General features: G+C 44.5%; 1 protein-coding gene across 8 annotated transcripts in view; it reads left to right on the top strand.

Moving 5' to 3' along the window:
• ANK3 (ankyrin 3) overlaps positions 1-24804 on the top strand; it is a 333783-nt gene that overhangs the window by 98325 nt on the left and 210654 nt on the right. For all 8 annotated transcript variants that reach the window (XM_083149133.1, XM_083149134.1, XM_083149135.1 and 5 more), the window contains exon 2: positions 15660-15764. In XM_083149133.1, the coding sequence (XP_083005259.1) occupies positions 15660-15764 (105 nt within the window). The remainder of the gene's footprint in view (positions 1-15659; positions 15765-24804) is intronic.

The raw sequence follows: 24804 nt of genomic DNA, 5'->3' as shown, positions 1-24804 counted from the left end.
TTAGTCACGCCTCCACAACGTGCAATGCTGTTTTTAAGTCATTGCACTGTGGTGGGCGGGACTAAAATGGCGTGATTCACGTCAATTGACCCTCGGACACCCCACTTCCTCCCATGGATGGGGGGAGGGGGGTCGCGGGAGCCAGTCGGCTTTCCGGGAGGGTTACCCCTCTTTCCGGGGGGCCGGGAGGAAAACCTGATCTCCGGGACCCTCCCGGCCATTCCGGGATGGTAGGCAACCCAGCTTTAGGTCCAGTTATGTTATGAGGGACAGGATTTGCTTCTGTCTGTTCACATACGTGAAGTGCCGTCTATTCCATTGACCATAAATAATTTAAATTGATCCTGGACCACCAATCCAGGGCACCCCTATAACTGTCTCAAGGCACACCAGTGTGCCATGGCAGACAATTTGGGAACCACTGGGCTAGGGCGTTTTCTGGAGAGATGGGACAATATATTCTTTTTTACATATTGTAGTGTAATATAAAGTCATCTGTTGTGATCATATCTTTAAGGGTTTAGGCAGGATAAGCCAAGACTTCACTCAGACTGCCATGTTTTCCTCAACGTCACTAAAATTGTCACTGCTCCGGCTCCATTTTGTCATAGATTAATATTTCACCTTCCACGACAAATGCTTTATAATGTTATTGGAAAAAATACAGCAAAATCTGTCCAGTGGTTCTGGAGATTTTCCCAAATAGTCAGGCATAATGTCCATACACACTGGGCGATTTTGCCCAGTGTGTATGGACAGCGATGATCGTTTTCATCAGTGGTGGAAAAGCCGCTCAGTGCATACACTATACACACACACTATGCAAAGCCATCCTCAAAGCCGCTCATCTGCCAGTAATACCAGCCGATGAACGGCTTTCCCGGTGATGATGCGGGAGCACGCAGCAGCGCTCATTGCCGGGGCATACACACTTGGCGGCTTTGAGCTGAAAGCCACTCAAACATGCTGTTTTGAGCTACTTTCAGCTCAAAGTTGCCCAGTGTGTTTGCTATACTGTGTATACTATAGAGATGAGAACTACATGACAAAGTTATCCATCTCGAATCTTCTCTGACATTTCCATTGTTGAGCATATTGCTATCCATGGCATGTGTTTTATGCAGCCCATACACGGTCCGTTTTCACCGGCTCCGTTTAGTACTATGTGATGCGCGCTCCCGCGCATCACATAGTATGGTACAAAAAGTATGTGCTGCACATACTTTTTGTACTAGGTACACATCGCATCGGATCACAGTGCATGCACAAGGCATGCACTAGGGATGCGATCCGATGCGATGCGTGCTAATTAAGTGCCGAACGGATCCGTTAAACGGACCGTGTATGGGCACCTTAACATCAGTCATAGATCTATTCTAGAAACAGAAAGAATAAACTAAATTAATTTTGCACGTGTACTACGGTTTAGCCCCAGTGGAATATCTTCAATAGCCTAGACAGGCATGTCCAAACTATGGCCCTCCAGATGTTGTGAAACTACAAGTCCCATCATGCCTTGCCACAGTTTGCTATTAGGGAATGCTAAAACGATTGCAAAGCATGCTGGGATGTGTAGTTTCACAACAGCTGGAGGGCAGCAGTTTGCACATGCCTGGCCTAGTATATGTTGTAAGGATTTCAGAAGTCCACAGGATTTTTGTGCCCAGAGAAAAGTACTAGGCTGTGCAATGAGTCCATAATTATCTCTACATAGGTCCTTAATGGGGTTGGCTTCCAGGATTGTCCTCTTCTAAGTAGATGCTGAATATAATGAGAAATATACAAAACCTCAGTCCATCCAATGAGGTGCGGCTATCTATCTCAGAGCTAATTTTGCTTTCCCAATGTGAAAGGCCCAAAGCAGAAAATCATAAATAATCCCTGTTCTCGTGCTGGCAGATATCCTGATGTTTGGGCTTTTGATGAGGCCGCATGCTTTTATCAGGGTCTCACAGATGCTGGCTGTTACTTGCGTAACACAGCAATTACTCCAGGATCCTTAATCCATTTTAAAACAAATCCATAATTGGAAAAAAACACAGTTTCACTGCCAGACATATGGACCATCATAGCCAGGGACACGTGACTTCAATTTGGAGAATTGTATCTGTTCTCAAACACCCCTTTTTTTATTAATAGCGAGCAAGTATAGTAATAGGTTTGGTGGTTATTCATTATATTACATATGCGCTCCTAATTTATAATATTTACAGTGTGATGGTTTTTAGCACAAATGTGCATCACTTTCTTATTTATTATTGTTTTGTTGTTCTTATTGAGGGTAATCGTCCAAATATATCTCTATAACGTGTTTGCAACTTGCAGAGCATGATGGGAACTGATGTCTGTAAACAAAGCAGCCATTAATCATTCCTGGCCACAGACGTTGTACGTTCAGTGCTTTTCCCAGCATCATTGTAAGACAACGTCAAGCCACTTCCTCACCGATTGCTGGCAGACAGAAATATTCTACTATATCCAGGCAGGAGGCTGAAGGACAGAACGTGTGCACTGTAACCCATTCCAAGGTTATATTCAGAGTAGTTAATGAGGTCATTTTACACCTACTTCTCCTACAGTTTTAGTTTTTTTTCCATATGTGTTCTGTCTGTGGTGTGAACCAAATACTGTCATTGTGCAAAACATTTGGATTTTGTACCAGCCTTCATTTCTTTTTATGGGGCTACTTTTATGCCTTGAGCAATTTTTCACCATAAGTAATGTCCCCTCACTACAATAATAAACTATTTATGTTTAAAAAAGGTTCTTTTATTGGAATTGCTGGTAATAATGTTGCTGCAGATTGGACTGGGCTATTTATTCCCCTAGCCACACTGGTGGATATTGGTTCCCCTAGCCGCACTGGTGGATATTCCCCTAGCCACACTGGTGGATATTGATTCCCCTAGCCGCACTGGTGGATATTTATTCCCCTAGCCACACTGGTGGATATTGATTTCCCTAGCCGCACTGGTGGATATTCCCCTAGCCACACTGGTGGATATTCCCCTAGCTGCATTGGTACTGCTGGATATTTGCTGGATATTTATTCCACTAGCTGCATTGGTGGATATTGATTCCCCTAGCTGCACTGGTGGATAATCCCCTAGCCGCACTGGTGGATATTGGTTCCCCTACCCGTACTGCTGGATATTTATTCCCCTAGCCGCACTGGTGGATATTTATTCCCCTAGCTGCACTGGTGGATATTTATTCCCCTAGCCGCACTGGTGGATATTGATTCCCCTAGCCGCATTGGTGGATATTTATTCCCCTAGCTGCACTGGTGGATATTGATTCCCCTACCCGCACTCAGGGCCGGATTATAATGGGGGCACAAGGGGTCAGTGCCCCTGGGCCCCCCTCTAGCTAGGGGCCCCCTGTGGTTGGCATGTATTTAAAAAAAATTATATTTTTAGATAAAGGTTTTGTGCATGGGGATGGGGTAGTGTGACAATGATTAATGGTGCTGAGCATTGGGAGCCAAGTGTGCAGTGCATTACTGGGAGTTGACTAAGTCCCATGACACTTTGCACCAGAGGGCAGAGGCTGAGACGTTTGTGCTGAGATCTGATTGGTGGAGCTCATTACATGCTTCTCAGGCCCATGGATAACAGCAGCAGCAGCCTAGTCATGGGAGGGTTTTTAATCAGATGCAGCACTGGGACTGTGAGGTCTCCTGCAGAGTAAGGTGCAGAGGGACAAACACAGGCTTTTCATGTTGTATGTATGTATGTATGTATGTATGTATGTATGTATATATGTATATATGTATGTATGTATGTATGTCCCCTGAAGTTACCCATTGACCAAGTTTATACTGCCTTTACTCTGTGTTTTGACAGTGTAATATTCCCCCATGCAGTTTGCGGCCAGTAATGACAAGTGCAAGGGGGCCCCCCTATCTAAAGTACCCCGGGCCCCCCGAAGGCTTAATCTGGCACTGCCCGCACTGGTGGATATTGATTCCCCTAGCCGCACTGGTGGATATTTATTCCCCTACCCGCACTGGTGGATATTTATTCCCCTAGCCGCACTGGTTGATATTTATTCCCCTAGCTGCACTGGTGGATATTTATTCCCCTAGCCGCACTGGTGGATATTTATTCCCCTAGCCGCACTGGTGGATATTGATTCCCCTAGCCGCACTGGTGGATATTGGTTCCCCTACCCGCACTGGTGGATATTTATTCCCCTAGCCGCACTGGTGGATATTTATTCCCCTAGCCGCACTGGTGGATATTGATTCCCCTAGCCGCACTGGTGGATATTTATTCCCCTAGCTGCACTGGTGGATATTTATTCCCCTAGCCGCACTGGTGGATATTTATTCCCCTAGCCACACTGGTGGATATTGATTCCCCTAGCCGCATTGGTGGATATTTATTCCCCTAGCTGCACTGGTGGATATTGATTCCCCTACCCGCACTCAGGGCCGGATTATAATGGGGGCACAAGGGGTCAGTGCCCCTGGGCCCCCCTCTAGCTAGGGGCCCCCTGTGGTTGGCATGTATTTAAAAAAAATTATATTTTTAGATAAAGGTTTTGTGCATGGGAATGGGGTAGTGTGACAATGATTAATGGTGCTGAGCATTGGGAGCCAAGTGTGCAGTGCATTACTGGGAGTTGACTAAGTCCCATGACACTTTGCACCAGAGGGCAGAGGCTGAGACGTTTGTGCTGAGATCTGATTGGTGGAGCTCATTACATGCTTCTCAGGCCCATGGATAACAGCAGCAGCAGCCTAGTCATGGGAGGGTTTTTAATCAGATGCAGCACTGGGACTGTGAGGTCTCCTGCAGAGTAAGGTGCAGAGGGACAAACACAGGCTTTTCATGTTGTATGTATGTATGTATGTATGTATGTATGTATATATGTATGTATATATGTATATATGTATGTATGTATGTATATACCCTGAAGTTACCCATTGACCAAGTTTATACTGCCTTTACTCTGTGTTTTGACAGTGTAATATTCCCCCATGCAGTTTGCGGCCAGTAATGACAAGTGCAAGGGGGCCCCCCTATCTAAAGTACCCCGGGCCCCCCGAAGGCTTAATCTGGCACTGCCCGCACTGGTGGATATTTATTCCCCTAGCCGCACTGGTTGATATTTATTCCCCTACCCGCACTGGTGGATATTTATTCCCCTAGCCGCACTGGTTGATATTTATTCCCCTAGCTGCACTGGTGGATATTTATTCCCCTAGCCGCACTGGTGGATATTTATTCCCCTAGCCGCACTGGTGGATATTGATTCCCCTAGCCGCACTGGTGGATATTGGTTCCCCTACCCGCACTGGTGGATATTTATTCCCCTAGCCGCACTGGTGGATATTTATTCCCCTAGCCGCACTGGTGGATATTGATTCCCCTAGCCGCACTGGTGGATATTGATTCCCCTAGCTGCACTGGTGGATATTTATTCCCCTAGCCGCACTGGTGGATACTGATTCCCCTAGCCGCACTGGTGGATACTGATTCCCCTACCCGCACTGGTGGATACTGATTCCCCTACCTGCACTGGTGGATACTGATTCCCCTAGCTGCACTGGTGGATATTGATTCCCCTAGCAGCACTGTTTTAATGTTAGAGGTGAGTGCCAGGAATGCATTGCCTGGTTTTCGATGGTGGTAATTCTGCACATGCGTGAATATTCGCTTGTGCATTGCTTGTCCCCATAACAACGCTGGGTGTTCCCCTTGGAATGCTGGTGAGTCCATGCCTGCGTGGGGTAGGAGTCTGACGTCACATGATGTCAACGCCTGTCCTGAATTTGGACTGCAGCGGAAAAGTGAGTATTGCCTTACTTTTCAGACCAAAGGCTGCAGAAATCATTGATGGTCAGCGACCATCGAATGATTTCTCTCCCAGGCCACCTGCAGATGTTTGCGTACACATCCCCTCGCATGCTAGTGAGGGGATTCATGTGGTGGGGGGTCTGAGCATTCAGTGGGGGGGCAGCGCTTATCTGTTGGCTAGGCTGCGAGTATTGCAGCCTAGCGAACAGGTCTGAATCAGGCCCACAGTGTGCTTATTGAACAACACAACTGCGTAGAGCGTCGTGCTCTCTTCCTCCATACAGCCAGGGTAGAACTGGCCCATGGGTACAGATGACACCCCTCTTGGGTCCATGGTGTATTTTCTACAGTGCATTGCTATTATTAATTTGGCACATTATTAAGCAAGTGCTAGTAGTATTTACTACATACTGTTGTACATACACATTGATATTGCACTCTCTAGTAAGCTAAACCTCTGTGGTCCCTGGCCACACCCCATCTGGAAATTAGCCACACCCCCAAGCAAGGGCCTTTTCCCCGGTGGTCCCTTCATGTCTCAGTCCGACACTGCATATAGCTGCCCTGCACCTTCAATGCTAGAAAGAAGGGGGCAGCGAAGTGATGGGGAAGATGCCAGCCCTGAAGAGAGCCAAAACAACAAGATACTTGGCAAGGAGTATTATCGATCTGGCTTTAGGCACCAAACGTATGATGAGTGGGGCAACCAACTCTCAGTGGGACTTATTCATGCGTATGCAGATGCAATTGCAGTTTTCTAGTCTATGGAGCTGCTCATGCTAGACGGTAAAGCTGCCTCCCAGGGATGAAAGGAGTCACCCACTGGAGTCAGAAACTCATTCAAAATTGCGTATACATCCACCGCTTGTACGCAACAATAAGGAACAGCGGAGCTAAAGGTCCATAGGACCCCAACCTGTCGACCCATGGCTGCGGTTCACTTCCAACTGTGTCCATGTCGACTGTGTCGACATTCGGGTAAAAAAAACAGTGAAAAAACCATGTCGACCTAACGTCCTGTTGACCTAACACATGTCGACCTAACGCATGTGTCGACCTAAACCCATGTCGACCTTGTCCCATGTCGACCTAGACACCTGTCGACCTTCAAACGTAGCACACACACACACACTTTATCTAGTAAATAAACACGTTTCACTCTGTAAAGCTAGATTTAGTTGGCTGTGTAAGTGGGTTGTGCAGAGCTGGATTAGCTAAGCCAGGACTAGTCTATAGTGAGAAGAATGCCTTCTACAATGCTAAAAGTATGCTGAACTTCCCACAAAGCTAAACAGGAAGAAATTGCTTTAGCTAAGCTCCAGTGTCATTCCCACAACCTTGCCAAACGATCTCAGCGAGCTCACGCCCACAGATTGCTGAATGCCGTGCGTGCAGTCAGTCTGTGACTACTGCTGCCCTCAGAGGTATCCGGACTATTTGTCTACAACAAGAAGATAGACAGCCATTAGGTCGACACCATTAGTTCGACAACTCAATAGGTCGACATGCTTTTAGGTCAACATACCATTAGGTCGACATGCCATTAGGTCGACAGTGTCTAGGTCGACAGTCAAAATGTCGACATGGTTTTTTCACTGTTTTTTGAGCCAACATGTGCCGACAGGCGGTATTTCATGCCCTACCATCCACTAGGGCGTGGAGTTAGAGTATAATAGTGTGCCCGAAGCATTGCGAGCGATGCGAGGGGCTGTGGTTCACTTCAAACTGTGTCCATGTCGACTGTGTCGACATTTGGGTAAAAAAACAGTGAAAAAACCATGTCGACCTTTTGACTGTCGACCTAGACACCGTCGACCTAATGGCAGTGTCGACCCAATGGCATGTCGACCTAATGGTATGTCGACCTAATGGTATGTCGACCTAAAAGCATGTCGACCTATTGCGTTGTCGAACTAATGGTGTCGACCTAATGGCTGTCTATCTTCTTGTTGTAGACAAATGGTCCCACATCCACCATCAGATACCCTATGGGTGCTTATCATTAGCAGAGTTCTTTTAATTTGTATTTTGTTTCTTTTATACTGTAGTTTCTCTTTTTAGAAGAAACATTTTGTGTATAGTTTTGGGTTTTAATAAATAATTTTATCATGTGTGATTTTAGGAGAAATTAGAGTGTTCAAAAGTCCCTCAGAATTAGTTAAGCCAGTGGTTCCCAAACTGTGTGCCGTGGCACCCTGGGGTGCCTTGGGACACTTGCAGGGGTGCCTCGGGATGGTGGTCCAGGAGTAACTCACATTCAAATTGATCAGCATAATAAATAAAACTATTGTTTGCCAACAATATATGGATTATAAAATATGTGGACAAACAGCAGCTAATCCATTCCCTCACATAATTAACCATAAGGATGACCTTTAAACACAATTTACATTTTTTTTAATTTTTTTATTATTATTTCTCAATAAGAAACTTTTGGCCTAGGGGTGCCGTGAATAGATTTCTGATACTCTAGGGTGCCGTGATTCAAAAAAGTTTGGGAACCACTGAGTTAAGCTGAAGATAAATATAAATAGTTTATACAGTTCCTGTAGCATTTATTGGCAAATCATTGCAGTTCTTATAATCCTATATAATCAAAGACAAACGCTGCTCCTCACCTATGTGGGGGGGGGGGGGGGGATTCAAATGTTTTGCATGCCGGCAGCCACTAGATGGCACCAGATGGGGAATTCAAGTGTTGCTCCGTTTGGCTGCAAACAGCCACAGGCACTGACATTATGTTGTTCTGTCATTTTGACTGGCTGGTAACTATTGTTTCTATATATTAGACCTCCGATGCCAACTGCTTGTTGTCACCGCACATGTTTTAAGGAGATAGAACTGCAGTGTGAGGAATATGAGCCTCTTCCTTCTTAATGAAAGAGGATTTTGATAAGGAAACACGAAGAGGAAGGATTATAATTTAGCCGCCAGCCCGATGTATCAAGCTTCAAAATGTAATAAAATGGAGAGTGATAAACAGCCAGCTAATCAGCTCCTATCTGACAGGTAGGTGCTGATTGACTGGTTGTCTCTCACTCTCTGGTTTATCATTTGTTGAAGCTTGAGACATAATAGTGCACGACGCACGTGTTAATGTTTGCATGACTGGTGGCGGACAATCAGCCAGCTAAGCAATCATAACATCATGGCCAATGATATATAAGGCTCTAGGCCTCTTCCACCAAGTAAAAAATGAACTGCTACTGGATTTCTCTTTAATTTATGATTCAGTCGCCTGTGTTAACAACTCCCTTGCCATCAATTAACATGTTCCGCGCAGATGACTGCAATCATAAATAAAGTGTGAAGCTCAGGAGCAGAATCTGGCGGAAGGGGTCACATTGGATGGTATGGATCTAGTGTGCCAGGGATGACATGGTGAAGACGGGCAGGATTAGCAGATGACCAGGCAGCAGCAGTGTGGTGTGTAGAAAAAGCTCATATTGGGCATTACAGTTGCTGGTGGCCTTTTACTGGGTGTCATTGTTACTGCTGGCATAACACCATACCCTCCAACATCTGAAGGGCAGAAACCGATTCAAATTTGAAAAGGGGGCGTGACCATGGGTAAAGGAGGCGTGACCATGGGTAAAGGAGGCGTGGTCCGTCTCCCTTTCCTATACTTACAATGAAGAGTTGGAGACCCAAAAAAAGGTACAAAGCCCCTTTTGGCTGGTACAGGCCACAAAAAAAACGTCACTGTACTGGCCAAAAAGGTGCAGTTGGATAGTATGTAACACTACAGTTCTATCTTATATCTTACCAAGCATTACTCATTCAGATGGCTTATTACTGAGCATTAAATTTACTACTTACTATATTATGGGATACTTTAGCTACTGATGACTTTTGTTTTGACAAAATGTCTTTGTGTATTGTTATTATATGTTATGTATTGTTATTATATGTACCTGATCCTTGTATTCATTTATAGGGGAGAAGTCACACATAAAGTTTGGTTTGCAGTTGTTAGGCATGAGGAGCAATTTTCTGGACAAGTGTGTGTGTGTGTGTGTGTGGCCGGGGGGGGGGGGGGGGGGGGGGGGATTTGGGGGAGATGTAGCAAACATTCTAAAGAGTGCAGTTGGAGAAGTTGCACGACAAACAATAATTTATAGATGTAACATGTGCAGAGAGATTTAGATTTGGGTGGGTTATTTTGTTTCTGTGCAGGGAAAATACTGACTGCTTTATTTTTACACTGCAATATAGATCTCACTTTGAAGTAAAAACCCACCCAAATCTAATGATCTCTGCACAAGTAACACCTACCCCACCTGCAGTGCACATGTCCATTTGAGAAGGAATTTGCCTTTGTGTATGAACCAGAATAATGGCCATTATTCCAGTTGGTATATTGTTGGAAATAACTAGTATTCCGGGCATGACTTTTATTGTTGATATTATATTGAACACTGCTACTACTAGAAGCCTTTTGCTAGGCATTATTGGTTATAATAACGCACCAGCGAATCAGCCCCTAACTGTCATGTCACAGACCAGGCTTGAACAATGGCAGTTGGGAGTTAACAGGCTGGTGCATCACCCCTTATTTACTTCACCAAGCTTACTAAATCTGCCCCTAGTCTATGCCAGCGCTATGTAATGCCCCGTACACACGGGGGAGATATATTGCTCAGCAATATATTGCTGAGCAATATATTGCTGAGTGTCTCTTCTGTTCATCAGCGACCAGAGATGGTCACTGATAATCAGGAGACTCTGCCGGGGGAAGAGGCAGGGACCAGCGACCATCAGGGGCTGCACACGGGAGCGCGCACCTGGCGATTCATCGCCAACAGCACACACAAATCACTGGCAATATGGTCGCTCAGCGACCATATTCCCAGCGATATGTGCTGAAATTGCACCCGTGTGTACGCACCTTAAGAATTAATAATTTACTGTTCCTTGTGGCATATTACTAATTAGGTACTTGTTTCCTAGCACGGCGCCCCCGATTTTGATCAAAGTGCATCTTATCGCATCACATGCAAAATAGCGGCATGCGATGCGCTTCGATCTTTAATTGTACAAGCACCCTGATGGGTGCTTACAATGTCAAATGCAGCCCCATTGTCAACGCCACCCCCACTATCAACGCCAACCCGAAGCGTGGCGAGCGCATCGAGCCCGCGTCCTCCGACCTTTTCATACCCCCACTATTCACGTTGGTGTGGAGTTGTTCTTAGATAGTGTGCCCAAAGCGTGGCGAGCGGACACGGATTACTTTACATGTATTCCGCGTGGCTTGGTGCGCTCGTCACACTATCTAAAATCAACTCCACGCCGACGTGGATAGTGGGGGTATGAAAAGGTCGGAGGACGGGTACAGCCGCCGCTCACCACGCTTCGGGTTGGCGTTGATAGTGGGGGTGGCGTTGACAATGGTGGTGCATTTAACATTGTAAGGACCCATCAGGGTGCTTGTACAATTAAAAATCGCATCGCATGCCATTTGCTGGCATGCGATGCTATGCGATATTTCATTGTACAAACACTCCTGTTAATTTAACGGGAAGATCGCACCTCACGCATCGCATACCACTAAATACGTTATGCGATGGGCACCATGCTAGGAAACAAGTACTCTAAGTACTACTGCTGCTGATTTTTATTGGACATTTCTGTTACTGGTGTTTTATTACTATGTTTCTGTTGCTGACTGTATATTGTTGGCCAATGTTACAGTTGTTGGCCACTGTTACAGACTGCTCATTGGTATTACCAGTGGCATTACTGTTATTGTAGTTTCTGGGGAGACTGAGATGGGTGTGGATCGTATTGTCGACACCACTTAGGTCGACAGTCTTTAGGTCAACACTGTTGGGTCAACAGGTGTCTAGGTCGACATGTGTCTAGGTCGACACGTGTCAAGGCCGACACGTGTCAAGGTCGACATGCTGTTTACTGTTTTTTTTTACCCAAATGTCGACACAGTCGACATGGACACAGCTGGAAGTGAACCGCAGCCCCTCGCATCGCTCGCTACGCTCACAATGCTTCGGGCACGGTGCCTCACTGCACTATTTTATTCTCCCACCACGCCCTAGTGGATGGTAGGGCATGAAATACTGCTTTCCGACACTTGTCGGCTCGCAAAACAGTAAAAAAAAAACATGTCGACCTGTCGACCTAACATGGTGTCGACCTAAACCCATGTCAACCTAAACCCATGTCGACCCTGTCCCATGTCGACCTTTACACCTGTCGACCTTCACCCATGTAGACCTAGACACCTGTCGACCCAATGGTGTCTACCTAATGACTGTTGACCTAAGTGGTGTCGACAATACGACCGTATCCCACTGAGATCATGAAACTCTGAGCAGCTTTGTTCTAACCTGTTGTATTGGCAACAGCTCTGGCTGAGATGATGCCGGGGTAATTAGTACCTGCTCCCCTCCCTCTTGCGGCAGTGGCTGTTAGGATGTATGTATGGGCGGGCGTGGTACAGAAGATCAGCCCCATGTAATAGCCTCCAAATTCAGTGGCCATACGAGATGCTGACCGATCTCTGAGGTTTTATTAAAGGGACAATCATTTAAAAGGCCAAACCATGCCTTGCAACTGATTGCCTCCTTAAAAACCCATGAGATCGGCTTCTATCACTAGAAACATAGACCCCGTGTGCTGGTCCACGTGGATAGAAAATCAAGCAAATGTTGGGGAAATATATGACCCCCCCCCAAAAAAACAAAAAACAAAAAACAAACAAAGGGTCGACCATTTGTGTGTCAAAAACTATCATGCTGACCTTTTGTACCTGCTGATCTTATACACTGTTATCTTTTCATCTCATGACATTTTGTACATGTTGAATTAATGCATGGCGACCATAAGATCTATTGAATGTACCAATAACAGAGCATCACAAACTGTCATTCCATACTGGCCAATCAGGGTGTGGTACAGGGGTCCGACAGTCGGGTTCCCGACAGTCATTAGTCTGACGTCGGGATCCCGACTGGCCGGACCCAGACAGCATGGTGAGCGCAACTAAGCCCCTTGCGGGCTCGCTACGCTCGCCACGCGTGGACCCCCACGAGGGAAAATAGCAGGTGGCCGTCGGGAATGTCAGGTAAATGCCTGTCGGGATCCCGACTGTCGGGACCCGGCCAATCAGTGGTGGATATCACATAGATAAAATATGAAATCCTATGTCCATCTCTGTCCAGCCCATACTAGTTCGGTGCCCTCCTACCTCCCAACTGTCCTGATTTTTGTGGCTTGGTCCCGCCGCCCTGATTTGAAATAAAAGGTTGTAACCAGAACTTTGTGGTCCCAGTAGCCACATTTTGAAGGGGCACCTGTACCAATCCTTCTAGAGAGACTCCTCTCCATATCAGTTGTTAATTGTATGCCCCATAGTAGTGCCCTAGTTATAATTACATCCCATAGTAGTGATTTTGACAAGACCAAAATAAAACCATGCAAATAAATGAGAACCAAAATAAAAACAAGTGGGTCAGCGCACATCTCTAGTGCACAGGGTCTCAGAGTCAGTCCGGCTCAGTCACCCCCACAAGTACATGTTTTCCCAGTCTCCTCACAGAATCAAGTGAAATAAACAATTAGCGCCACCTGTGGATCTTTTAAAATGTGTCAGTCAGTAATGAGCGCACCTGGAAAACATGAACTGTGTGGGGTCCTGAGGACCGAGTTTGAGGACCACTGCTCTAGTGGAAACTACTGCTGTGTCATATACTGGAGCATAAAAGATAATAATAATAAGAAAAATACATAGACACAGCTACAGTAAACCATCCATGAATGGCACAAATATTCCATTTCTGAGTGAGGTCTGTCCTATACAGGCCATCCAGTCATTGTGTTCACTGTGCGGCTAACCTCTAGCAGCTTCTGTCTGTGCTGAGCAAGAAAACACATTGGCCTGTGTCCCAGGATCCGAGCAGTGCTGAACATTTGTTTTTTTAGAACAATTGACTTATTTAGATGGGGTGGACTTGTGTTACCTCAAACCATGACGTCTGGCACAGTGCAGTTGGTGTTTACATAAAAAACTATGTGGGCAGCGGCGCAGTACAAAATATACATATGCATTATCTATGTAGGGTATATTGTTTGCACGCTAATTGCCTGTGTAAATCATGTGCAGAATGATGGTGTGGGAGGAAGTGTGGAGCATATATGCTGCGAATGTCATTGTGAGATTCTATATGATTAGAACTTGTGATAACACGTTCTGACAATGTCTGACGTTTATTCCATGGCAAATATTCATTCACAATATTAGCAGTTTACAAACAGACAATGGTATTGCTGGTCACTAGATTATAAGAATGTGGAGGACCGAACCTGATGTAGAAAAGGCTCTTTTTATAGCAGATCCGTATGGGGAGGGGGGAGGGGGGGGGGTCATTTACAGAGGAGTTTGATGCCCATGGTGAGATTTTGGCTGGTGCCCTCTGGCAATGCCGCTAGTTCTACCTCCGACCCAGGAACCCTCTCCCAGCACAGAACCTATAGAACAGCAGCACAGATCACACCCATCACCCATCGCAGTTATTATTTTGGTGTCCATTGTGGGCAAGAGCATTGGTGCTCCCACCCAGCTGGACATGCACAGTAGCCCCCCTCCAGGACCGATGGCCTTTCATGCTACTGCCCACCACTGTCTTTTGCTTTATGTCCGGCACTCATATGACGTCAGCCGCTTGCCTAGTCTTCGTCCCGGCAGCCGCAAATAAAAGTCAGTCTCCACTGGCATTTCTTGGCGAAGCCAGGTGAAATCATTAGATGGTCCAAGAACATCGAATGATTTTTCCTGCAGCGGCGGCGGCGTCATGCAAGGGTATGTTTCTTCGTTACACATCCCCTCGCATGGTAGCGACGGGACTGCTACCAGTACAGTACTTACCTGCAGGTAAATAACTCCCAGAGGCAATGAAGCAACCTGCCTCCGGGCTCCAAACTGAAGGGGCACCTGCTTGTTCAGCAGCACATGTGTGGTTCACAGCGGGATCCGAGGGTGACCACTGCTCTTCCAATGGAGCTCTGTGGCACACTCACTGCAGAGTTAATCGTTCCTGTCCCACAAGCACTGGTAACACCTGGAATAGGGGACAGGATCCACGAGTGGTAATCACAAGTGTTTCATACAGCGAATGACGAACCGCCTTATAAAATGTGTTGTTCAAAAATGTTTCCCATTACTTAGGTTTAGTTACCAATATGCTGGATGCAATGTACTCAGATTATCAGTTATACCTGTGCATTGTGTTCTTGCAGATTTGCATATTTAAATAAATGGGAATTGTTATAGGAAGCCGGAATGTTCTTTACAGAACCGCAGTGCTTCTAGGAGGGCCATTATGTGAATAGCATATAGTAATCTCTGAACTGCAGATTATCGGAACAAGAGAACTGTCTTAAATTTTTGGGATATGCAATGATTAGTTAGACCGTACTGACGTCCATGTTGTGCAGGGTCTGTTCCTAGAATTGCCCCATCAACCTGGACAATTATTGTTTTTTTCTTGGTGCAATAAAGTCATCTTTCCATCCGGTCGTTATGTAAACATTTCCGGTGTAGCTAGCTAAAAAGCCAGCATGTTCCATGGGCCCTGGAAAGAAAGCCAGGCAGCATTTTAATTTATAGGATTGAAAAAATAATGACTTAAAAAATCTTTAACAGATTCCAAAATGTATTTCTTACTGTATTTGTGTATTGATTTCTTAGGTAATCATTCCCAACATGTTTTTTAATATTTGTGTTTTATTTTCATTCAGAAAATTCCTTTATGAGAAATGTTGTTAGTTATATGTCATTATTGGTATATTAACTACAGTATAGTGATACTGACCGGCCATTTGTGTGTTTTATTACAGCAATCTGACACTAGTGCAAGTTACCTGAGAGCTGCCCGAGCTGGTAACCTAGAGAAGGCTCTCGACTACTTGAAAAATGGGGTGGACATTAATGTCTGCAATCAGGTAAACCCTCTTTAGCTATATATGAAGATTGTTTTTCCTATTGTAAAATGTTTCACGTCCTCTAGTCTATTGGTGATGTCCTATTATCAAATGGCCACTGATATGGGAGAAAGGGGTAAAACTGCAAACCATAGCTTGTCAGTTGGTATGTGTGTCTAGGTCTATGGTGAAATGGTCGATGACTATTGGTCGATGGGCAGAAGGTGACACATGAAAAAGGTCGACATGCATTAGGCCAACTTGGTTAAATGGTTGACACAAGCAAAAGGTTGACGTGGAAATGGTTGACATGTCTTTTTCCTGATTAAACAATAAATAAACCGACTTGTAATAGAATAACCGAGAATATAATAGTGTGGCACCTTGCCTGAAGCATAACCTGCGCAGTGAGCCATGCAAGGGGACGCGGTACACTAATGCGTGTTCATGTCGACATAGACACAAAAAAATGTCACTAGTACTAGCAAATCTGAGCCTGTTCCATTGATTCCTTAGTTAATCCATTCCTCTCAACTGTCCCGATTTTTTTTTTCCCGGGACAGTTCCACTACTCCACCTGTGGGCTCAAATGTGCACAGCATCTATTCATGGGAGACAGAGGGGCTGAGGTCATGCCAGCTGCTCACATAGGGCCTTATTCTGATCGGTGCGGCCAAATGTGCGTACGTTCCAAAACAACGTACGCTATCCGTACGCGGCCGTTGGGGTTAAGTCCACCCACAACTCAGCCGCATACGTACGGCCAGAAACAACGTCGAAGGGGAGTGGCGTACAAATGTGCGTACGCCAACGTACACGGACGGGCCAGCCCTTACACTCCGACAACTGGCGTACAATTGAGCGTACACCACCGTTTACGGACGTCTCTCGTCCGTCTTCCCACCGACTTCTTGCGGCTATCTGAGCGTACGCCAGCTTGCACGGACGGGTCCCTATTGTTTTCAATAGAAAAGTCAGCTTATGTCACCGCTCGTGAGACTGAGCGTACGTCCGTGTACGCTGACATACCCTTCACATATATGGACCTGCAAATCTTGCCTTTCAACTATAATTATGAAAATTAATTAATTGATTGAATTAATTAATGTGCAAAATAGTGGCCATGGGCTTAAAACATTGCTGAAACATCCTTTGTAGGTGTTAGATGTGGTTTATGTTATTGTATCATAAATACAAAACCTATGTTTGTATTAGAGTGAACACGTTGACACATGTCGACTTGTGTAGATTGAGTGTGCTACTGTGTAAAGTCTATGAAAACACGTAGTGAATGTGTATAACTGTTTAACAAATACCTACCTTAGCATATATAAGCAGGTCTTAAAAAGATTCTTACCTTAAATTAAACAAACCTTTAAATGTAGAGAAGTATAGAAAGATAAGCTTCCAATGTGTTTGAGTGCTGTGTGTGGCTTGCAGGTAGTGAAATCATGGTTTGGACTTAATAGACTGCAGCATTGGTTATTACATTCAGGTGTATGTGTTTGGTAGTAAGCAGCGTAAATTAGCAAACCCAGGCGCACGCTGGCATGCGGTATCTGTAGGGGTGGTTTGAGATGGCGGTTGGCGGCCGCCTGTTTTGTTTCCGAAATGAACGGTGCTGTAGTCGATCGTGCGGTAGTAGCACCGCTCATTTTTGGTGCACACCCCCGTGTACGCCCATATTTACGCCCATTTTCCCTCATTATTTCGGCCGCTCCCCTCATCACGCCCCTATGCCGCCCCCAATGCCCGTACACTCGCGTATAGGTTTTTTCGCACGTAGAGACCCGTCCGTAAGCGTTGTGGAGTGTTCGCGCCTGCGCATTAGCGAATGTACGCATGCGCAGATCATTAAAAATCCCGGGACGTCCGCGTACGGCCCGGCCGCTCCAACCAGAATAAGGCCCATATTGCTGGTCAGGTCCCCATAGTGATAAATATTGGGGTATGGCTCGTGTCAGCAACACTAAGCCATACCCCCTTTTGACAAGGCCACATTCCCTTTTCAGGGCACCAACAAGCTTTGCCAAGCAGAAATCCCGATCTTTACAACATAAATGTTGGGAGGTATGGTTAAACAATTTTGATGTAATACACTTAAGGTTCGTACACACAGGTAGATTTTTTTTAAACAATATTACTCATTTTGTCACTTCTGAGTGGTATCGTTTAAAATATCGCTCAGTATGAAGACAGACAATGCACGCAATATAAATAACGATATAGGGCCTATCTCAGAATTGATCGCAAATGCTAAATCTTCTCCAAGGGGAGAAATCGCATCTGTTCCCCATTGAGCCACCCGGCACCTTGCTGGGCAGCAGGATCGCATGCGATGTCCTTCAGCATATGGTGTATTACATGCGATGCCGTTCACTGACGCCCGGAAAGGGTCCAATTCGGAAGTCAGATGTGCAGCTCTTCTGACCACCGACTCTGGTCGATGCACACAGCCCCACAATCGGATTGGATGTCATACTTATATGATTTGGCCTCTTTCACCCCTGATCTCATGGCCTGATCCGCCAGAATCTATTGAAATTGGGCCCAAATTTGCATAGTGTATGGTGCGGCAAATGTAACATTAGCAGAGTTAGATTTAAGGTGAGTTTTTTTGATTTTGTTTGTTTCAGTGCAGGGTAAATACTGGCTGCTTTATACAGTTAGATTTAAGTTTAAACACACTATACCCAAATCTAAAGGCCTCCTTACACTTGTTCAACTTATTGTCCAACAAGTTGGACCTGATTGACTTGAGATTTATCCTATGTGCAGAAGGATCAATCTCTTGCAATCTCTTGGTTATACCCAATGGCAAGGAATTGTGCATTGTGTCCTACACATCAGGCACATAAGATTTTGTCAGACAGGCACATCAGATCTTGCAAAATCTCACAAGTGTAAGGGGTCCTTTACTCTCTCCGCACATGTTACATTTGCCCCACCTGCAGTGCCCATGGTTTTGTCCATTTGAGAAATATTTGATATCAGGTCTGTGCACCTGCTCAAACGTTGCCCGGCTGCTCCCATCTCTGGCTGTGCGGCTCTGTATGACATGGTCAGAGGTCATGCTGCGAAGCCCACCAGCCCCACCATTGAACCCTCACACTGCCGCTCTGCAGCACACCGCTCCCGCCCACTCTGCAGGGGCAGGTTTTTTTATTAGAGAGTCAAATTTCGAGATTGAGCATTTTTCAATCCTGATTCCTGGGATTGTAAAAAATTGGCTTCCCTACCAAGTATATAATAGGTACATAGTGTGAGTAATGTACAATCAGAAAAATTGCTAGACTCTTTGGGGAGTCAGGTAGATTGATGCTATTTCCTAGCTTTAGCACCTGCTTTTCTTATGGAATCTATATATTTCTGGTTATCTTTGTAATTTGTGTTTGTGTTGGAGCATCAGAATTTATAGTCCTCCCTATTTCGGGAGGACTATTAATTCTGATGATCCACATTTTATATTTTATAAACTAGATATTATTTTGTGTAGTGTTGATATAAGAGAAATTGTGCTTCTCATGCCATATGTATAACATAAACCGGTAAGCAATTTATGAAATAGATTTCTTTTTTTTTTTTATATATGTACAATTGTGTATTTAAAGGACTTCATACCAGTCTTGTTCACTATAATTAGCACAGAGACTCTGGGCAGTATTCAATGAGCATTTTGGCAATGTGCAGCAAATCCTGTTTAGGATTCGCTGCACATTCGCCACTGCTCACTGCGTTCCGGAGCCTCGCCGGCTCCAGTATTCAACGAGTCAGGGGCTCGCTGCCCCTGACCGGCGAATTTTAACTCCTGTGGCGATGCCACAGGGAGCCCGAGGACGGCGGCAGGCAGGGAGATGGAAGTCTCCCTGCCTGCCCCAGAACGTTTGTGGGGGGGAGGTGGGCTCCCCGGGTGCCAGGCAGCACAGGCTGCCCCCCGGGGGTGACAGCAGGGGACCGGGTATATTCACTACACCCGATCATGCATATGTAATGATCGGGTGCAGTGAATATATGAATATCTAATGAGCGGCTCGGCTCCGGCCCCCTGTTGGCTGGTCTGTGTAAAAAAAAAAATATATATATATATTTTTTTTTTTATTAAATATATATTCATGTGCTTACAGCACATGAATAAAAATAGCATGCCCCTCCTCAGAATAAAATTCCTGATTTTTTTGACACCAAATGTAGAAAACAAATCACTTTATTTTAAAAGTTCACATTCCACTTTACCATAAAAAGATAGCGATTGCTACTCGGTGAATCATGGCGAAAAAAACCTTGAAATGTATTCGCCATCTGGTCATTGAATAGGGTGATTCACCGTTTTAGTCAGAAATTCGCCTTACAGCACAAAATCGCCATAAAAACCTGGCGAATCAGCCTCATTGAATACCGCCCTCTGTGTAATTATTGTTTTGTTTGGTACTTTTTGGAAAGGCATCTTAACATGCAATCACAAGCATATTAGAAACTCTGCAGCTCTAGACAAAAAAACATATATAAATATCTAAATTTAATGGAATACATTAGGACCTGAAGTAACTTGTTGTGATTGGTAGATCCTGACAGTGCCTAACCCCCACTTTTTAGTGCCTAATCCTATCCCTCCCACATCCAGCCTATCCCTACAGGAAATCCCTATTAGTGCGCCTGAAAGTCTGGCTAATTGAGTACTGTAATCTATGTGTTCAGTAGTAAGCCAGTCTGGCCTATATTTAATAGATAATAATTTAGCTTTAGCCAAAAATTCTACATTAACAATTTTCAGAGAGGTGTATTCAATGCTGCCTGCTCGCTATCACAGCTCGCAGGATCAGTATTCAACTGACCCCCCTGCATATGCCAATTCCCCCTCGCTCCGTTTTTGGAGCGAGGGGGAATCGGCGCATGCAGCTGCTAAAACAACAAGACTCGCAACTAAATGCAGCAGACTCCCTGCATTAGCCGCGAGCCTCACTGTTTGGTGAAATCCTCGCCATCCTGTGACAGCAAGGATTCCCCGGAACATAGAATAGGGTGAGCGGCCGGCGTGGAGGTATAACAGCGAGGATTGCTTGTTTTCTGTGATCTCCGCCTTTTAACCCCCTCGCCGGCAGCATTGAATACGGGCCATCGTATTCAGCTCAATATGCCTTCTTAGTATGAAAATAAATTCAATCCCACATTTTGGTGGATTTTGGTTTCAGATGTTGGTGCACTTGGAGTTCTAAATTAAACTGAAGAAATGGCTAAACCAAAAACATTCTTTACTGTATTTACTAGGATGCAGGCAAAATCCAAAATGGGTCATAATAACGACAAGGACAAAATCCTGACAGGGTCAAAATACCGACATATAGAATGTACAGGTGAAACAGTCAACATGACTTTCGGTCGACAGGTCGCGAGGTTGACATTGGTTTTTACACTGTTTTTTTTAACCCAACATGTGCCGACAGGCGGTATTTTATGCCCTACCATCCACTAGGGTGTGGTGGGAGAATAAAATAGTTTGCCGAGCGCAGCGAGGCACCGTGCCACCGTGCCAGAAGCATTGCGAGCGAAGCAAGGGGCTGCAGTTCACTTCTAACTGTATCCATGTCGACCATGTCGACATTCGGATAAAAAAAAACAGTGAAAAAACCCATGTCGCCCTCGCGACCTGTCGACACAAAGTCATGTTGACTGTTTCACCTGTACATTCTATATGTCGGTATTTTGACCTTGTCGGGATTTTAAATGTCGGGATTTTGTCCTTGTCTGGATTTTAAATGTCGGGATTTTGACCTTGTCAGGTTTTTGTCCTTGTCGTTATTATGACCCATTCGGGATTTTGACCCTGTCGGGATTTAGACCATCGGGATTTCATACCGAATCCTATTTACTTACTGCAATAATACCACATAAAACAATAGAATATGGTTCACAGATTTCACTTTGTTTTCAAAGAAACAGATTTTTCCACCTTAGATAGGGAGAACGGGCAATGTCAAGATTTGTTAGCTAATGCAGAATGAGTACTACGACAGTTCTTGGAATGTATTTCGCTCTACGCATGCTCAGAACAGTGTGCAGAGCAGATGTATTAATTCTATGCGTCCATGCAAAAATAAATAAATTTGTTCAATTAAGCCAGATTCAGATGAGTTACAGTGAGACCTAATAGGCTTTGTGGAGGGATTTACGCTACATTTTGAATGCACTTGTTTTAGGTGTAACTTACGCCTCAAAACTTTATGGCTGATCCCAAGGTGTTTCAACCTTCAGAGCAGTGATAGGTAGATGAACTGTAATTAAAAAAATATATATATTCTGGTAACAGACAGGATATAAGGACAGATGTACTGAGTTAAAAAAGTGATCAAATGGAGAGTGATAGAGTATCAGCACATGACAGTTGGGAGCTTAGGTAGGTGGTTTATCACTCTTCACTATATCACTTTTAAGGATTAGTACATATCTACAATAGATTATTAGGTAGAATTATTTAGTTAGTAGTTAATTAATAGTTATTAATAGAATTTACTCCATGCCTAAATTGTACTAATTACCCAGCTTTCCCAAAACAGTCACTGCCACTTATTATTTATTGTATTATGAGTCTCTTCTTACAATGACTACAAGGATATTCTCTGAGATTGTGTGCCAGATGTATCATGCTTCAAAAAGTGATAAAATGGAGAGTAATAAACAGCCAGCCAATGAGCTCCTAACTGCCATGTTACAGGCTGGGTTTCAAACTTGTCAGTTAGGGGCTGTTTGGCTGGTTGTTTAGCACTCTCCTTTTTATCAATTTTTCTGGAGCTTGATACATCTGGCCCTATGTCATTGTCACAGAGATTATTATCTTCTTCTTGTTTTCTGTGTTCTGTCTACTTGATTAATTCTACAGCCCCCCCCCCCCCCCCCCCCCATCTACTACAACAACTTCTCCACCAGGGAAGGTCCCAGATGGCAGGATCGCATGTAATATATCACATGTGGTCCTTTTGAATGCAATATAGCGCATTCAATCCCATTCCCCGCTGCAGGTTCCGATGGATCCTTTGTGCAGCAGAGACTACCTGTATCTCCGGCCCCAATCCGATGCACACAGGACCGTTTCTTCGGATTGGAATCAGAGGATAAACACATGCGATTTAGGCCCTTTTCATCCACGGAATTGGATGATAAGGGCCCACATGGTACTAGTGGATGGGGGCCTTTAAATAACGAAATTGATGATGATATCATCCATTTCTATATATATATATATATATATATATATATATATATATATATATTTCTATTAATGTGCTGATCCTGAGCCTGATTCAGATGTATTTGGGGGTGCTATCCCTGTTACAGATGTATTTGGGGGTGCTATCCCTGTTACAGATGTATTTAGGGGGTGCTATCCCTGTTACAGATGTATTTGGGGGTGCTATCCCTGTTACAGATGTATTTGGGGGTGCTATCCCTGTTACAGATGTATTTGGGGGGTGCTATCCCTGTTACAGATGTATTTGGGGGTGCTATCCCTGTTACTTACATGGAAGCAGCAGTGATAGCACCAATATGTTAATTCAGCAAATGTTTGATAAAAGTAGAATTCATTAGGGATCCATGGACACAGCATCAGATTATCTAAAGGTATATGGTCACTATGGAGCAAAAGTCTGTTTTTCCTGTGCGCAACAATCAAAGTTCTTTAGGCTGCTATGAGAAGACACCTGGAGCCTCCACCAAACACTCCAAACAGATTCAAATGTACATGCAAAAGGTTTGTGCTCTCAATTAGCGCCACCAGATATTATCATCCACCAGAGATGAAAATTAAACCTTCCTTACTTCTTTGCAATATGAAAAGGCTTCCAATATGTGTTTCTTGAAATTCATATACTGGATCTGTAAACAACTTCAAAAGGCCAAAATAGTGCAATATTGTTTAAACACCATAATCACAATTATTGGACTGATTTTACACTCACATGATCCGATTTTTTAAATCGCATATAAGTCCACCATATGTGGATATTTGCAGAGAGTTATTCCCTTCCGTGCAGACACTGAAATCTCAAGAACAAACATCCATAGTGCAATACTGTTTTGTAATTAAAAAGAATACTTTATTATACAATTGCACTCACATTTAAGACATAAAAAAATCGCATATCACCATATATATGGTTATTGCCCCTCTGGAGAGTCTTATGGGGGGGATCTTAGAATGCACACCCAATTTACATGAGGTGCTATCATGCTGGGACATGTAGTTCTGCAAAGAAAGACATGTGGTGCAGATGCACACTCCATATTATTAATCAAAAATCAATCAATAATAGAGGTTCTTGGTATATTCATTGGCCAAGAAATATTTGCCCACCAACCAGCTTAACGGTAACCTCATTTCTGGTGGGTCCCTAATACTAAGAATCTGTGGCGCGGAACCCCAAAAAGGCCAGCATAAGCCAGTCACCCCAGGGCAGCACACAAGTGAAAAACTAAGCTATAAATGTGTGTTAATAAGAAGGAAGCAGGAGCTAGAGGTTAAAAAGTGTAGTGCTAGGAAGTATAATATTAGTGAAAATAAATAGTGCTAAATAAATGTTAGGGTGTGCCACCCTGAAAGCAACTCGGCTTCACCAACCCAAGGGGAGCCGCGCCCCAAATCCATCTCCAAGACTAGCAAATAGTGTAAATTTTTAGGTCTTACCTTCATTGTGCCCTCAGTTTGCAGTCTGTGGCTACCAGGGACCAAACTGGTGAACTAATGTTCAGATCAGGTGGGCGGGGTGCTACTCTAAGTTGAAGGAGTCCCAACCTTCAGGTGTACAGGTGTACACAATGTTAGCTTATGGGGGGGGGATCTTAGAATGCACACCCGATTTACATGAGGTGCTATCATGCTGGGACTTGTAGTTCTGCAAAGAAAGACATGTGGTGCAGATGCACACTCCATATTATTAATCAAAAATCAATCAATAATAGAGGTTCTTGGTATATTCATTGGGTTGGCCAATGTATGTATATTCAGGGACCCACCAGAAATGAGGTTACCGTGAAGCTGGTTGGTGGGCAAATATTTATTGGCTAATGA

Source organism: Crinia signifera, chromosome 6 (assembly GCF_055691185.1).
Source record: "Crinia signifera chromosome 6, ASM5569118v1, whole genome shotgun sequence".
Lineage (NCBI taxonomy): Eukaryota > Metazoa > Chordata > Amphibia > Anura > Myobatrachidae > Crinia > Crinia signifera.
This window is presented reverse-complemented; position numbering and strand designations above follow the sequence as displayed.